Genomic DNA, 17,996 nt, shown 5'->3' with positions numbered 1-17,996 from the left:
AACAGGTTAGTACAGATTTACATGGTACCTGTGGCAGGTCACAGATCGAACCTGACTATAGTAGTGGGGTATTCAGTTAATAATGGTAATTTTGTTCAGCATGAACGTGCAAGGTGAGACTATGTCCTCTCCGAGTGCTGTTCAAGTTGTAAAAGTGATTTATTGATGTTTTTGCTCCATTCTTAATTTGCAGAGAAAAAACTTGAAACGTCTTCAAGTGTCAACTGTTCCTCGTCATTGGACAAAGAAGTTTCTTTCAATCATCACCTGACAGAGACTTTTTGTCAGGATGTTGACAAGTTTAGAGGTGTGTCGACAAACAACAACTGCGACAGGTGTATCAATGTCTTGCAACAGGAGAGACAAAGTAGGGAGAAGATAAACAATTTTACTGTTACCAACAAAGACATAACCTCCTCATCGTGTTCAAAAGGATGTGTTGAAATATGCACAGGTGAGAAGTCACACAGGTGCACTGTGTGTCAGAAGGGATTTGCTTCTTCTTCAGATCTGTTGACACATCAAACGTTGCACATCGGTGAGAAATCCTTCAAGTGTTCACAATGCAGGAAGGCCTTTTGTTCTTCATCAAATTTATATCGTCATAGAAAAATACATTCAGGTGAGAAACCCGACAAGTGTTCTGTTTGCAACAAAGTGTTTAATCACCCATCGAACTTATATGAACATCAAAGAATACACACCGGAGAGAAACCTTACAAGTGCTCTGTGTGTAACAAAGTGTTCAATCATTTATCTAACTTCAATAAACATCAACGAATACACACCGCAGAGAAACCTTACAATTTTTCTGTGTGTTACAAAGCGTTTAATCAAGCATCGTACTTACGTACTCGTCAAAGAATGCACACCGGAGAGAAACCTTACAATTGTTCTGTGTGTAACAAAGCGTTTAATCAAGCATCGGACTTACATACTCATCAAAGAATGCACACCGGAGAGAAACCTTACAATTGTTCTGCGTGTAACAAGGTCTTTTCTCAGCAATCAACTTTATCGAGACATCAAAGAATACACACCGGAGAGAAACCCTACAAGTGTTCTGTATGTTACAAAGTGTTTCATCAAGCAACGAACTTACATACTCATCAAAGAATACACACCAGAGAGAAACCCTTCAATTGTTCTGTGTGTAACAAGGTCTTTTCTCAGCAATCAACTTTATCGAGACATCAAAGAATACACACCAGAGAGAAACCTCACAATTGTTCTGTGTGTAACAAGGTCTTTTCTCAGCAATCAACTTTATCGAGACATCAAAGAATACACACCGGAGAGAAACCCTACAATTGTTCTGTGTGCCACAAAGCGTTCAATTATCCATCTAACTTTCATAAACATCAAAGAATACACTCCCGAGAAAAACCTTTCAATTGTTCTGTGTGTCACAAGGCCTTTGCTCATTCAACAACTGCATCGACACATCAAAGAATACACACTGGAGAGAAACCCTTCAAATGCTCTGTGTGTAACAAGACCTTTGCTTATTCATCAACTGCATCGTCACATCAAAGAATACACACCAGAGAGAAACCCTTCAATTGTTCTGTGTGTAACAAGGTCTTTTCTCAGCAATCAACTTTATCGAGACATCAAAGAATACACACTGGAGAGAAACCCTTCAATTGTTCTGTTTGTAACAAGGTCTTTTCTCAGCAATCAACTTTCTCGAGACATCAAAGAATACACACCGGAGAGAAACCTTTCAAGTGTTCTGTGTGTTACAAAGTGTTTCATCAAGCAACGAACTTACATGCACATCAAAGAATACACACCGGAGAGAAACCCTTCAATTGTTCTGTGTGTAACAAGACCTTTGCTCATTCATCAACTGCATCGACACATCAAAGAATACACACCGGAGAGAAACCCTTCAATTGTTCTGTGTGCAACAAGGTCTTTTTTCGGCAATCAACTTTATCGAAACATCAAAGAATACACACCGGAGAGAAACCCTTCAATTGTTCTGTTTGTAACAAGGTCTTTTCTCAGCAATCAACTTTATCGAGACATCAAAGAATACACACCAAAGAGAAACCTTACAAGTGTTCTGTGTGTTACAAAGCGTTTAATCAGCCATCTAACTTTCATACTCATCAAAGAATACATACTGGAGAGAAACCCTTCAATTGTTCTGTGTGTAACAAAGGGTTTACTCATTCATCAACTCTATCCACACATCAAAGAATACACACTGGATAGAAAGCCTTCAATTGTTCTGTGTGTAACAAAGTCTTCACTCGTTCATCATCTGCATCGACACATCAAAGGATGCACACTGAAGAGAAACCTTCCAATTGTTCTGTGTGTAACAAGGTCTTTTATCACCAATCAACTGCATCTGGACATCAAAGAATACATCAAAGCAAATAATTTCCAGTTACAAGTGCGAGTATATTGTTGCGGAAATGGCCCTTGGTGTGTTAATAAATCTAGGATTAGCCCAGATCCCCCATTAAATTCATGTCTAGCCAGGTTGTTTGGTAATTTGACGTTACATGTGTGTCAGGAGGTGTCACAGGCTGTTATTTTTTTGTCACACCGAGAGATTCTTCTTCTTCCTTCATCCCTCCGGACAATAGTCCCTGCCCAGCGCTGAGAGGGAGAGTGGCCTAGAGAAGGAAGTGAAACTGAAGAGAGGAGCCTGTGGGCTTCGAGGCGAGCAGAAAAAGGAAAGCCAGTGGTGCGACCGGGAGAGAGAGAGAAACTGAACCTGGGAGCGCCGGGTCTGCCTTCTGTGGCCTGGAGAAGCGAGCCAGGGCCGAAGGAAAGAACTGCATGAGGTCTGTCTGCCCTCGGCTGGATGAGAGATGACTGGTGGGAGTCGTGATCTGCTGTGTCGGGGACGGCTGTGTCTGTCTGCGATCTGCTTCGTGAAGGAGGCCTGGTGAACAGGCCAGGCCTGGACTTGTCTGCTGGACCTTGTGAAAAGCTAGCTGGAGCATACCACCGTGGATCTTTCGCTCTGGTGCAGTCGACCTCGCGGGGTCTGAACGCGCTAGAGTGCGTGCGTGAGGTCTGCGACAAATGGACGACGCGGCGTGCTCGAGCTTGGGGCTCGAATCCGTGGACATCGGCTTGTTACGAGCCACATTCGTGCTTTTGACACTTTCCACTCGTCCATGAAACATCACCAAGTACTCTGTCTTGTCTGCATGCTGTCCGTGTCTTGTCTGCATGTCGTTTAATCAGCCATAATCTCGTTAATCCGTAGCACCCTAGTTAAGAACGGGTTATAGATTAATTATAACATTGTCGTGAATGTTTTGCTTGTGTCGTATTCCCCGATGTCCCCAATATATCTGGCTGATTCGTATGAAGTTGCCGCTTTGAATTAATTCGTGCCGCGCTGAGGAACGATCGATCCGCTCGATTTGGATATAAAAACGAAAATGGTTACAGACTGGTAGACTCCGCTCGGTCTCTGACAAAACCAGTCTGTAACCGGGGTATATTCCCCCAGCTGGCAAGGTACAGGTGTATTTTGGTGTCGTGGTTCGAGACGCGTAACCCGAGAATTGTGCCGAACCAGCCGGCGTTATAACCCCGGAGACGGCGGTGGTGAGGGTCGCACCGAATCTGTAACATTTGGCTGTTGAGAGTAGGGTGCGAAAACCCAAACTGGTTCCGGACAGTGATTGACGCTCTCGTCCGAAACCCGCCACCGCTGAATCCTCAACAATATTGGTGTGGATCTCCGCCGCGCCGGCGTGTGGGCAACCACTTTGAGTTAATTCGCGGCCGCACGCGTCCACCGACCGCGGCAATCCAGTCGTAGCTTCCGGATCAACGCCGAAATCCAGCTACGGGTGTGTTTTTAACCACACCGTAGATCAGCTAACTTTTCTGTCCACGTGCTACAGGGTTGATCGCCGAATTGTCGATCTACCTAATTATTCGCGCAGACAGAAATGCCGGGGATTTACACCTTAACGGAGCCTGCACGAAAACGAGCCGCTTTTAAGCAGCTCGTTCCGTTTACGATTTGGTTACGGACATATCGGTTTTATATCCTCCGGTTTATATGTCCTCCGGTTTTATTTAATATCGGTTTTATATCGCCAAGCCCCGTCGGATCCGATTACTTTATCGGCTATGAAAAGCCAGCTAATATTCCGAACGCAATGACGACAGCTCAATGGAGGAAGGGACGCAACGAGCGGGTGAATATTCAACAAAAGGGGACATTTATTTAGAACACGTGCACGCATGCAGTCAAGGCAATGAATGGGGGTCGGGACAAGACACGAGCAAACAAAAGAACTACAGCCGTTCTATTTATTATTTACACAATCACTTCGTCAGTTCACTACTTAGTCACATTTGAAAGGGGGTGTAGAAAGAAAGTCACATTTGAAAGGGGGTGTAGATTTTCTATAGGCACTTTAAATACCCAACACCAAGGACATAATAAAGAAGATGGCTGGATGGAGTCAATCAGGGCAGGTGCAGGTTCTCTAAAGTAGAAATAGAAAACACTGTCACCTCTCAAATTGTAAAAACCTCATGTCAGAACACCTGTGCACACAAAGATACAAGGTATCGAGAGCAATCCACCGACACAAGTGCAAAAACGTCAATATCCCAGTCTCAGAGAACTCCTGCAAGCACGAATAAAATGTGACACCAGAATCTGAAAAAGGAACCTGGAAGTTAAAGTGATCCAACGGGTGATCTTGTTGTATCCAACGGCTGTATCCAACGGGTGATCTTGTTCCAAGCGTGTGTCGAAGAAATTCTCAATTCCTCCTGTACATTTGAGTCAATTGAAACAGCAAAAAAATTTTTAACATCGATTTGGAGAATCGGGGTAACACAAGCAACACACTCTTTCCCTGACTCTGCAGTTCATAGAAACTTTGAATTCTTATGTCGTTTTCAGTGAGACGAGGTCTGTTTATCCTCCAAACATGCTGACTCCATCGCTGACATGTTGCGGGTTCAGGGAAGAATCACTCGCAGCTTTGTTGCAGCAGCCATCTGAAGGTCAGCATAATTTTGAAGGGATAAGGAATATTTATGAACTTAAGGTTTATCGGAGTTTTCAGAGGGGGTGAGATCATCCAACGATGTTTTGATCATCCTCGAGACAGAATGGGGTCAAGACTGCAGCCCTTAGGGTGCTGGGATGGATCACACATGGCTCCTTGGTCCGGAGGTCGGAAAGTCAGCCCACATTGAAAAGGCGAGGGAAAGATTTATAATCTGCTCTGGCCAGTTCATTCCTTGGTTGGTGTTATTGGGACCCAACCAGACTTTAAACAGCTAAAACAGCTGGGTCAGGAAGAGCTTCAAATCATCCATGTATTGTTGGTGTGTCACCTTTCCTGTTTCTATGGATGTTCTTCTGTTGGTTGTTCGGGTGAATCCAGTCCATGTTTGTTGATGAGGTCACTCAGTGGGTCCAGAGCAAGACAAAATAAGAGGGGGGAAGGAATGTCTCCCATACCATATCTTCACATCTGGTATTTCGATATTTCCTTCTGAGTGCTGTGCCATCAACGGGGTATTCCAGAGTTCCATTGCATTCTCAATCAGTTTGATTACTTGGAGATTGATTTTGTATATTTACATGCATTTTATCATCCATGAAAAAGGGGTTTTGAACCTGGGACCCCCGTGGGGAAAATGGGGTTTGGATCCCGGGACCTCCGTGGGAGAAGATCGGCTTGGAACGATTCTCCCCCCACCCCTCCCCCCCGATAAGCATCTACTCTTTTTCTCTTTTCTGGCATTTTGATTGATTTTGCCTTGAAATTTATTCTTTATTTACCTCAAAAAATAAAAAGTTGTTTATTTATTTTATTATTAATAAATCATTGTCGATTTCCAACCTGTCCGTGTTTGGTTTGGAATTGTCAAAGAGATCAAGAGATAACATTGATGTTTTGACGAGGGCGCGCTCCCCTCTCAGGTAACTACGTGACCTCGAGTAAAACGGAATAATGAGACGGTGGACACTGGAACTCGTGGTTAACTGGGTGGAGTTCGTGGTTTTAAAACAACCCACCGAACCACAACGTTAATTGTGAGCGATGGCCCCAGGTCCGGCTCGACCGAGGACAACTGGGGATTAATCCCCCCGAGTGACAAGCTGGTGTCTCGGTACGCGTGGCCGCAACAATACATTTCCACATACCCACATTCCCATATACCTAGATACCCATATACCCACATACCCACATTCCCATATACCCGCATACCCACATTCCCATGTACCCATATACCTACATACCCATATACCCACATTCCCACATACCCATATACCCACATACCCATATTCCCACTTATCCACATACCCATATATAACTCCGTTATGGAGGGAAGACTGTCAATAAATACAAAAACAAAATAAACCAATGTCACCCGCAGGGTGACCCGTATCTTGCCAAAAGGTGACCACGTGTGACTTCTTTAAGGTCACACTCAGGTGAACAGAGCTGTTATCCACCAGGAGCGACTCCTTGAGGAATATCAGCCTACGAGAGATTCCGATGAGTATCATTCTACAGAGTAACCATGAAAAATATGCTTTTGCCTCATAATGTCACCAAATGATGTCATAATGTCTCAAGCTTGACATATCTAGAAAGCACTCATCGAGGTGTTCAATTTGAGGTACTACACGATATGGTTCCTAAAACTTGAAAATTTGACCTTGGGGTCAAATATGTTTGACCTGAGGCACTAACCATGAAGGTCAAGGCCAATCGCCACCAAAAATTAATCAGCTGAGCGCCAGAACATGAACTATATTCCCATGAAGTTTGAAGACGATCTGATCAAAATTACTCAAAAAATAAGGGTTTCGTCGAGTCCCCTGATTTGCGACAAAGTGACCTTGACCTTTGACCTTGACCTTAAAAATTTTATGCGCTGAAAGGGACCTCTATCGGCCTCTGATATGCGAAGTTACAAAAATTTCCAATGATAACTGTGCTCTGCAGAGTGATTTATACGTGATTACAGACCAAAAAAAAAAAAACATATGAAGGTCAAGGCCAATCGCCACCAAAAATTAATCAGCTGAGCGCCAGACCATGAACTATATTCCCATGAAGTTTGAAGACGATCCGATCAAAATTACTCAAAAAATAAGGGTTTCGTCGACTCCCTTGATTTGCGACAAAGTGACCTTGACCTTTGACCTTGACCTTCAAAATTTTGTGCACTGAAAGGGACCTCTATAGGTCTCTGATATGCGAAGTTACAAAAATTTCCAATGATAACTGTGCTCTGCAGAATTTTTTATACGTGATTACAGACAAAAAAAAAAACATACAAGCTGACTTACATATCTTGCAAAAACGTTTTTTTTTTTTTTTCAAAAAAACAAAACCAATGTTTTGGCAAGATAATAAAGAACGTTGTTTCGTGTCGAGGGAATAATCATCGACGAACTCGGACTCCATTTTCCACTTTCACAACACAATCTGAAACACAAACAATCCGTTAAAACGAAACGTTCAATCTTTGTATTTATTTTAAATCATGGACACGTGATGTGGCGGGAACCAATCAGACACCGCGATCTCTCTGTTCGCTTTTTCCCCAAACAGCTCGCGCTCTTCACTCGGTTACCACAGCGTACCGTCCTTCACCCGACACGACGTGCGGTCCACCATGACCCGAGATCTGAGAGCGAACACCCCGGGATCCACGAGCGGTTCCGATGGAGGATACGTGGTCGGTCCGGGAGGTTCTCCGGAAGACCGCGGGTCTATGGTCGGTTCACCCGAGGACAAGGAGTCCAGACCCGGTATGTGACGTTCACTCCGAACCGAGAACTTGTGTTTCCCGTGCTGATCCGTGCTGTGTACTAACACAGGAACTCATTGATTTAGTGAATGTCACAATGTCTGGAGCGGAGCCGGAATTGAATTGCGAATGGAAATCCCATCCATGACATGTTACCCTCCCTCTTGTACATGTATGACATCATTTTATACCTCATCACTTCATTCATCATTCGATTCCTCTTTGATCTCGTTTACAACAAATCAGATGAAGATTTACTTGTGATGGGCCTCTGCACCGGCACACAATGGTCTGTTATTGAGGACTGCAGTGGCATCTTTACCGTCCTCGAGGAATCACTGGATGAGAAGACAAGCGACCAACCTTTGTTTTCAGAGGAAGGTATGCTGACTGATGCAACACCTTCCCTGTGCATCTCCAGGTTGGGAGTGTATAGCTCGTCCTGTTACAACCTTATTTGAGGCCAAATTATGTTCAATATTATGTGTAAAGATGTGAAGGGTGAACTAAGTTACCACTAAACTAGTCGGCTGTTTGCAAAGCAGAGTTGGTGAGAGTTTCCCAGGAAAGTAATTAATTCTGCTCGATGGATGGAAGTCACAAGTTCAAGTTCAAAGTTTGACCCAAAAATAATTTTTCACGAAATTTTGACCTGAAGCTGTTACCTCGACATTTGACCTGCCGTAAGAACTGTTATGAAAGCATTCTCACGGGATAGGTGTGTTTGTACCGACTCTGTTTATCTGTTTTGGTAAAATATGAAGGTATACCTGGTGTTGGTTTCATGGTTAGGGTGGTGAACTTGGTTTACTTGGGTCCTGAGTTCAATTCCCACCTGGCTGTTCAATTAATACCAGGTGGGGTTGACTCAGCTTGTCATCCTTCTGGGATTGGCAAAGTGATACCAGCTTGCTGGGATGATTGAGCCGTTTGAGTATCCTGTGTCAGAGTGGTCACCTGTCCAGGATTGTGTCCAATATCCCAGCAGACTGCTGAAGCAGCACTGACGCTCTTTCTGTGTAGAGATTGAGGTCTTAATGGATGGATCATAATGGATACGTTTAACAACATTACCCATCAATGAGGGTCAGGGACTTGAACTCTCATGAGCACCTGACTAATTAAATAATTTATAGTTAATCATAACTTCTTTCAAGTGAAAGTGTGAAAATGTAATGTATAAAACTTAATTCGTGTTTGTTTACTTGTTTAACGGCAAATACTACCTGTTGCTTCGCTGTTGGGAATATTCAAGGGAAGAGGGTGAGGAGGGAGGGGAAGAGGGAAAGGAGGGATGGGAAGGATAGAGGAGGAAGAGGGGTGGGAGAGAGAGGGATCGGGTGAGCAGAGAGAGGCACAGGGAGAAGGTTGAGAGGGAGAAGAAGAGGGGGAGAGGAGGGGGGATCCAGGTGGATGTGACGCCGAGTTTAACACCCATCTGGGAGACAACACACACATTTATGAATCACCCTGCTTGTGAAACACCGGGATGACAGTTTATAGCTGGGTCGGGATTCAAACCCATGCGAGACAGCTGAGAGCGAGCATGCGTACCTCTTGGCTATCCTGCCGTGATCTGGTAATTCATTGCTGTTGAGGGAGGGGAAGGCGGTGTGAATGGGAGGGGGCACAAGGGGATGGGAAGGCAGCATGAGGGGGGAAGGCGCTTGAGGGGAAGAGAAGGCAGCACAAGATGAGCAGAAGGCAGCACGAGGGAAGGGGAATGTTTCATTTCACTCATTTCAAGCGGAGGTTCAAACCAAAGCAAACAACAATGAGCTTCGCAGTGAAGCAGAGGTGATTTTTGCTCACGCCATATACAGATATAAGCAGCAAGGATGGTTCATGAAGATGATGTCAGCTGACTTCCAAGCAGAGGGAAGATGACTCCGGTAAAATGAAAGAGTGAATGGAGCAGAATGTAAGTACAGTGTGCCGTCGTTTGGTTAAATCCGTAAGGGAAGCAACGGGTACTTCTACTGATGGAATACATAAAGCTCAATTATTTTTTATTTTGTTTTTTTGTTGCCGCACGCACACGAAGCGAAAGGTGGAGTGAAGCAGTTTGTGAAATTTGTCTGTTTGTCAGTCTGTCGAGAAACATCAGTTTATGTTCGAGGAACAACTCTGTTTGATTTCAGTTGAAAGTTATATTTTGAACATTAATTGGAAAACAAACCTGTAGTTTATTAGTACTTTGGTGATGAATCCGTCCCGATCGCACATGCACGGAGAGGAGGAAGACAATAGTTTTTATCTGCCTGAAAAATTGAAACAAAATTGAAAATCATTCTAAAGAGGAAACTTACTGTTTTTGAGGATGTTATAAAGGACACAAACAACAGTGTTCCGTCTCCACCTCGAGGCAGCGAAGCGAGTGCACCATTTACCCACCCAGAGGATGTCACGGCAGAAAGAAAATAAAGACACCAATGTGCCCTTTGTGGTGTTTTATTGATGAAACCTGCAATGCCCTCATCAAGTATTCACACCCCTCGACTTTTTCACATTTTGTTGTGTTCCAGCCTGACTTCAAAATTGATTAAATTTAAATGTTTTGTCACTGATCACACAAAATACCCACGAATGACAAAGGGAAAGCATATTTTTTGAAATTTTTCAAATTAATGAAAACTGAAAAGCTGAAATGTCTTTCGTCAATGCGTGTTCAACCCTCAAGTCAATACTTTGTCGTGTTGCAGTGTTGCTTTTGCTGTATACTTGGAGTAATTTTCCCGTTGGAACGTAAATCTTCGCCACAGTCGAAGGTCTTTTACACTCTGAAGCAGGTTCTCCTCAAGGAGGAGGAGATTGGGAGCATAATCTGTGCAGAGCGTTGGTGCTGCTTAAGCAGTGTCCTTGGCTATTGGGCACAATCCTGGATGGGTCACCACTCCAACACAGTATACCAGCATGCTGGCACTCACTTTGCCAACCTCGGAAGGATGACAGGCCGAGTTAATCCCACCTGGTATTCAACAGCTGAGTGGGATTTGAACTCAGGAACCTCGAATCCAAAGCCCACCACCCCAACCATTAATCCAACATCAGGCAGCCTACTCCTCAAAGACTTGCTTGTATTTGGCTTCATTCATTGTTCCCTCGATCCTTGCAAGTCTCCCAGTCCCTGCCACTGAAAAGCATCCCCTTCGCATGATGCCGCCACCACCATGCTTCACTGTAGGGATGGTTTTGCATTGGTGATGAGCTGTGCTCAGTTATTGCCAGATGCAGTGCTTTGCATTCAGACCAAAAAGTTCCATTTTTGTCTCATCAGACCACAGAATGTTTTGCCTCTTGATCTCAAAGTCTTTCACGTGACTTTTACAAACTCAAGACATGTTGTGACGTGGTTTTTTTCTCAGGAATGGCTTCCGTCTTGCAATTCTTCCATAAATCCTAGATTTTTGAAGTGCTGCAGAGACTTTTGTCCATCCGACAGGTTCTCCCATCTCAGTGAAAGAACTCTGTAGTTCTGCCTCTGTAGTTCTTCTTTACCTCCCTGACATAGGTCCTTCTTGTCCAGTTTCTCAGTTTGTTAGGACGGTCAACTCAAGGAAGAGTATGGTTAGTTCATATTCTTTCCATTTCCTGATGACGGACCTCACTGCTCTTGGGACCTTTCAACACCATAAATTGATTTCATACCCTTCCCCAGATCTGTGCCTCCTCACAATTTTATCTCGGAGTGATACGAACAGTACCTTGGACTTCATGGAAGAGTTTCTGCTCTGACATTCATTGTCAACTGTGGGACCTCATCTGGAAAGGTGTGTTTCTTTTTCGAAATCATGTCCAATCATTTGAATTGGCCACAGGTGGACTCCAATCAAGTTTTTTTGTACACATTATTGAGGCTCATGTGAGAGCGAACACACAACGCACAATAAGGGGGGCAGGAGAGGGAAAGACAAAATAATGGGGAACAGAGACATTAGAAGATCTGTGGTAGGGTGAAGGATGGGGTGGGGAACACGGGGTATACAAGATGGACACTCGACATGGACTTTCAGGAAGGAAAGCAGGGAATTTGAATGAGGTGGGTTTGGAGTGGATTAACGGGGGTCGAAAATAGCGTGGTTTTGAATGGGGGAAGATAAGAGGTGGTGGTGGACAGCTGTTTTGAATACCTGGAGGGGAGAGTGGGATTGAAGAGAGTGTGAGAGTTTGTTCCAAAGGCGGGAAAAAGAGGAATGAAAGAGTGAGGGTGAGCAGTGATTCTTGGTTTGGGCAGTTTTTCCAGAAGAGGGTTGTTGGCGGACATTGAGCGCCCTGCGGAAATATGGGGGGGTCAAGAATCGAAGATCAAGCGGGGCGGCGAGACCAGAAAGGAGACGGGAGAACACATAAAGACCACTGACCTGCCTGCGGTGAGAGAGTGAAAGGCCCAAATACTCAGCCTCACCGCGGAAGATGCCAATAATCCTCAATGCCTTGGTTTCCACAGCGTGAAGCCGAGAAAGGTGTGAGGCGGAAGCACCAGCCCAGAGAGGAGAGCAGAACTCCATCAGGCTGCGGACGATAGCTTTGCATGTGGTCAGGAGCTCAGGTGGGCCGAGGAAGGACTTTACACGACGGAGGATGCCCAGTCGGCGACGAGCTTTGGAGGCCAGTTTGGAAATGTGGCTTTCCCTGGAAAGATTATGGCAGACAGTGAGACCCAGAAGCTTGAGTGAAAGGACTTCTTTAAGATGATTGTTGAGGAAGTAGATGTGGGGAGGGGCGGTGGGGGGGGTTCCAGACTGTCCTTTCGGAGAGACATAGTGAGAGTGTGAGATTTGTCAGGATTGAAAGACGTGTTCCACGTGTTGGAGCAGTTTTTGATTTTTTTATCCAGATCCTTAGAGCGAAGAAGCTGCTGCTTGCCAGTCTGAGGGATGACAGATGGTACGGCAGAGGATGGAGTCATCAGCGAAGAGATAAAGAGGATTTTCCAGAGAGTCGGAGAGATCATTGATGAAAACCAGAAAAAGAACAAGGTCCAGAACTCTACCTTGAGGAACTCCAGCCTGGACAGGAAGAGGGGATGAGAGAACTCCATTGAGGGCCACATGTTGACTGCAACAGGAGAGAAAGTAGAGCGAGATGTCTGGCTGTCATTAGAGAACCACAGAATATTGACAAGCATGTGGTCAGATGAACTGATTGGAGAAAAGGAATAACAACAGATATTTTCAGGGAAAATGGTCGAAATCAGATTCAGAAGAGATGGAGGCCCATTGGTTGAGGTCCTGGTTGGGAAGTTGACCGATTGAGTCAGTCCAAATGAGTCGCAGAAGTCTTTTGATGAAGTATCATGGCAGGTGACGGAGGTACCCACACCCAATCAACTGTCATGATGGCAGTTGAAGTCACCACATATGAGGAAGAGAGAGTTGGGATGAGAGGATATAAGTTGGTCCATGTTTTCGGAGAGTGAACCATGTTTTCGTAAATGGAGTCATCACTGTTTGGTGGACGGAACAACACACACATATACATGAGGTGGGAGTGGAGGGGAAGCCATGGTCAGAGGTGTTCCTGGGGGGTGTGGGGGGAGTGAGGTCAGTGCATGGAGAGTGAGGAATAGAGTCTTTGATGAAGAGAGCAACTCCTCCACCAGAACGAGACTCAGGTCTGTCACACCAGAGGAGGGATTATCCAGGGAGAGATATGAGGGAGAAAGTTGTGGAGACATCTCAAGGATGATCAAAGGAAATTAGATGCCCTGAACTCAATTTGGAATGCCATGGCAAAGGGGTTGAATACTTATTGTTGCAAGACATTTCAGTTTTGTTTTGTAAACATTTCCAAAAACATGTTTTCAATTTGTCATTAATGGGGTATTTTGTGTGGATCAGTGCCAAAAATTAAATTGTGTACATCAGAGTCGTTATCTTACGATTCTTAAGTTGACAACTTATCTCAGGTAACCAGTTTGTAAAATATACCACAGCAGGTTATAAAGAGGTGAAAGGTTGGCTGTGATCAAGTTTAAAAGATTTTGTCCAGTGGGTGCACATCGGATGAATCTGACAGGCCAATTGTGTTGCAAAAGTCCTCAGAGGGTGAAAGCTTTGTAACACCCCAATATGGAGAACAACTCTCGTCCACATATCAAGCTGTCTCAGAGGGAGGTTGAATTGGTGTTCTCCAAGCTATGAAGGACAATACGTGACTGGAACCATGTGAGGAGAGTGTGGAGGAACGGGCAGGCTGCCTTTTCGATAAGGCCAGCAAGGAGATGCCTGCTTTGAAGTCATCTCCAAGACAACAGCAGGGCAGTATATTCGACAAGTCGACCGACCAGCACATGAGAGCAACCAACATACAGTGAGGTGAAGTTGGTTATTTGTCATCAGGGAATGTGGTTGCTGAAGTATCCCACTCTCAGCATATCGTGGACTCCAGATTCCTCCTTCACTGTTTGAGTAAGTTTTAAAATTTATTTTGTCACATGAAATTCAGAGAATGTGCCTTTCTTGCACCACATTAAATTGAGCAGTTCAGGAGACAGCCTTTCTCTCCTTTGCTTCCTCCGTTTTGGGATTGATTTTGGGATTTTATTTTGCGATTGATTTTGTGATACTTGGGAATTGATTTTGTATATTTACATGCATTTTATCATCCATGAATGTGGAACACTGTCAAAAGCTTCCTGAAAGTCCATCCAGGTGGTGGACAATTTGGTTCTTCGCATTTCGAAATTTCCAAGTACGGCCTTGTTCAGTCGTGGGTGGTGGCCCTTTTGTTCTACCTCTAAACCTCCTTGTTGGGTTCGGTGATGGAACATTATTTCTGTCATATTTCCTGTTTGAAGTTTGTATGTTGTTAGTGGACATATTACTGGCCGGTATTTGTGAGGAAGTTGGGTTTCTTCAGAGTTTTTTGATGAGAAATGTTTCCTTCTCCAAACCACTCATGCACTTCCTTTTCCTCTAGGATCAGTTGTTTGAATGTCCTTGTGTCGTGATTGTGGAGAGCATCACGTTGTTTCAGCCAGAAGTTTGGAATTCCGTCTGGGCCTGGATTTTAAAGTTTGGTGGCATTTTTTGAAGTTGTTTTTAATTATTTATTTTTTCATTAATAATCACTGGGGACATTTCCTCGACCGACATGGTGCTTCTTATTTTCCAAGTCCACGATCCATTCTGCTTCCTTGTGTTCCTTTCGATCTCCAAGAATTCCTTTCCAGAATGTTTCCCCAACTTTTTTTTCAGGGGGAGTCGACACATTCTGCTTTTGTTTCCCTAATTCGTGGAAGAATCTCTTCGGGTTACTCTCAAAGATGTGATTTTGTTTTTTCCTCTTGTGTGTTTCCTCAGATGGTGTTTTTTTTTTTAAATCTTTCCAGCTATTATTTCCAGATTGAGTTTGTTTTCAACACCCAAACACTCGAGGTCTTTGTCTCCAATTTTATGTTTGTTTTTTCGCAGCGTCTCACGTATCGAACGATGCTTATTGAGAGCTCGGCGTTGTTCTTCATCTTCTTCTTCTTTTGAAGACAAAACCTTAGCCTCTCGGACTCGGTTCTTGTAAATACAAGATCCGGATCTCCTGAAATACTAAGCATATGTACACATCCTCGCATTGACGGTGCCTTTTGAGAACGTCTATCATGAACTTTTAAATATATTCGGACATTTGCTTTTAAGTTTCGAAAAGTTCACGTTACTATTTAAAGATTATTGGTTCATGAAAAAAATAAGTGACCACTGTATTCGTTATTGTTGTGTGTCTCTGTCTGTCTGTCTGTCTGTATATCTGTCTGTTGGGTCGTGGATCCAGTCGAAAAAAAAAAAATGTTTTAAAAAAAATTTTGAAATTTGCTCTGCCCTTATTATCACTATTTCCGTCGATATGTTTGTCTCTCTGTTCGGTCAAGTGCTCCGTTAATACAATGGCGATTTCGATGAAACTTGGTTGGGAGGTTAATACCATGACCTTGTTGTGTGCAAATGAGAACCGTTGCTATGGACCCATCCGTTGCCAAGAAACGGGACTGACATTTTTTGAAATTTTTCGATTTCAATGAGACTTGGTTGGTAGGTTCATACCATGACCGAGTTGTGTGCAAATGAGAACCATTGCTATGGACCCATCCGTTGCCAAGCAACGGGACTTTGAAATTTTTGAAAAATCATAAAAAAAATTATTTTTTCGAAAATCAAAAATCGGGCCACGAGCGACTGTGGGCAGTACATTCAGCCATATTGTCAAAAATTTCCAGCCGGATCCTATGAAAACTGTCGGAGAAGATAGACTTTGAATGAACCCTGGTCGAAAACAATAAAAAAACGAAGTCGTTATATCTCAGAGACTATGAGTCAGATATACATGAAACTGGTATGGTAGGGTCATGGTATGTCCTAGTTATGTGTGAAAAAGAACCGTTGCTATGGACCCCTCCGTTGCCTAGCAACGGCCGAAAAACCTCTAAATGTGGGGGTATTTTAACGAAAAAACCTGCAGCATTTACCCTTGAAGCTGGAATCATGAATTTTCTTGTGCTTCATCCTCAGGTCATTCCCCATCGAAGGGGCCCATCGCGACTACCCATGTCCGCCTACCGGCTTGTCTGTCTGTCTGTCCCGAACATAGCTCCGTGGGTTTTGATCCGATCCTGACCAAATTTTGGTGGGAGGTTTATATCATGATCTAGTTGTGTTTTCCTGAAAATGGGCGTGGTGCGCCCATTATGGGCGGAGCCACGCCCAAAAAAACATGTTTTTCGGGGGTAGCCGATTTCAATTTGCATCTTCTTCAAGGGGGTTTGTCGAATCTGACAGGGGTTTTGGTATTTGGTTAGCTCAATGGCACCTGCATAGCCCCACGGAGCTCGATTTTTCATTTTCGTCGCAAGGTCAAGGTCACAACGTCACGAACTTCGAAAATTGTGAATTTTGACGTAAAAATTTCTTCTCCGAGGGGTTTGTCGAATCTGGCAGAGGTTTTGGCATTTAGTTAGCCCAATGGCACCTGCATAGCCCCACAGAGCTCAATTTTTTATTTTCGTCCCAAGGTCAAGGCCACAAGGTCACTAACTTAGAAAATTGCAAATTGTGTTTTTAGGGGTAGCCGATTTCAATTTGCATCTTCTCCGAGGGGGTTTGTCGAATCTGGCAGCGGTTTCGGTATTTGGTTAGCCCAATGGCACCTGCATAGCCCCACGGAGCTCGATTTTTCCTTTTCGTCCCAAGGTCAAGGTCACAAGGTCACGAACTTAGAAAATTGCGATTTTGACATAAAAATCCATCTTCTCCAAGGGGTTTGTCGAATCTGGCAGTGGTTTCGGTATTTGGTTAGCCCAATGGCACCTGCATCGCCCCACGGAGCTCGATTTTTCATTTTCGTCCCAAGGTCAAGGTCACAAGGTCAAGGTCACAAGGTTTTCGACATTTTGCAGCTAATAACCTGTCACTCGTACCACATCATGTTGATCATTTTTATAACTTGGTCAAACATTATCACATTGTCTCATCCTTGACTTCTGAAACAATCTACATCGTCAAATACCACTCGTGAACCATCGTCGTCTTCAGACTTGTTCCATTTATGGTATTGTTTATTTATTTATTTCGTAAATACGTAAATACATTATGACGGGTCTCGCTATTCGCTTAATCAAGGCACGTGATGAAATATCTGGTTGTTGTTGTTTTTTTGTTGTTTGTTTTGTTTTGTTTTTTTTTTTAAGCCGACAAAACCTTCAAGACGCAGCTCTTGGATACATTTGTCCTTGTTATTTTTTGAATCCTCTTTTTTAGTTTTTGGTTTCTCTTTCCTTTCCTGAGCTGTTGTATTTGTCCAATGTGTTCAGTGTGTCTGTGTGCGTTTGTGTCTGTCTGTCAATGTGTCCACGTCTTCATATTTTCACTTTAAAAATGTTTTTCTCTGTTTCCACTTGTCAAATCGATGCAAAATTTTAAACATGGGAGGAACTCCCGATAAAGAATGTTTTTAATGTTCACATTGTCGTCATATGTCACATAGTATGGCAGCCATATTGAATGAAAGGGAAAATTTGTATATAATTTTCTCTGAAACCACTCAACGAAAATAATTAAAACTTTGCATGTGTTATCAATTTTGCGTGATAATAATGATGTCATCAGTGAAATCTTATTCCAGCCATGATTGGTTGAATTGAAATCCTTCTCTGAAAAATCTGTAACTTCATTTATCTTATCTATGACCAGACGTGAGTGAATAATTAAATTTTTGACGTTCATAACCCA

General features: G+C 43.6%; 2 protein-coding genes across 19 annotated transcripts in view; both read left to right on the top strand.

Annotated features, from left to right (window-relative positions):
• Window positions 1–7,600, top strand: part of LOC147006635 (uncharacterized) — a 45,751-nt gene extending 38,151 nt beyond the window's left edge. Inside the window, exons 6-7 of one of the 2 annotated variants that reach the window (XM_085868281.1) lie at window positions 5,936–6,126; window positions 6,394–7,600. In XM_085868281.1, coding sequence (XP_085724407.1) covers window positions 5,936–5,967 — 32 coding nt within the window. In that variant the 3' untranslated portion in view covers window positions 5,968–6,126; window positions 6,394–7,600. Of the gene's footprint in view, window positions 1–193; window positions 2,224–5,935; window positions 6,127–6,393 lie in introns of those variants that run through there. The other variant, XM_085868278.1, reaches the window with a different exon arrangement.
• Window positions 7,601–7,640: 40 nt separating this feature from the next.
• Window positions 7,641–17,996, top strand: part of LOC147006634 (uncharacterized) — a 50,085-nt gene continuing 39,729 nt past the window's right edge. For 9 of the 17 annotated variants that reach the window (XR_015054684.1, XR_015054685.1, XR_015054686.1 and 6 more), the window contains exon 1: window positions 8,025–8,160. Coding sequence is in view for 4 of the 17 variants with exons in the window: in XM_085868297.1 (XP_085724423.1) it covers window positions 8,122–8,160 (39 nt within the window). In the remaining 13 variants the exon portion in view is untranslated. Of the gene's footprint in view, window positions 7,781–8,024; window positions 8,161–11,559; window positions 14,190–17,996 lie in introns of those variants that run through there. The other 8 variants (XR_015054682.1, XM_085868294.1, XM_085868290.1 and 5 more) reach the window with 4 other exon arrangements.

This window comes from Eptatretus burgeri, unplaced genomic scaffold (genome assembly GCF_056783735.1).
Source record: "Eptatretus burgeri isolate ZD-2024b unplaced genomic scaffold, Ebu_testis_v1 Ebu_testis_scaffold_3158, whole genome shotgun sequence".
Classification (NCBI taxonomy): Eukaryota; Metazoa; Chordata; class Myxini; order Myxiniformes; family Myxinidae; genus Eptatretus; species Eptatretus burgeri.
This window is presented reverse-complemented; position numbering and strand designations above follow the sequence as displayed.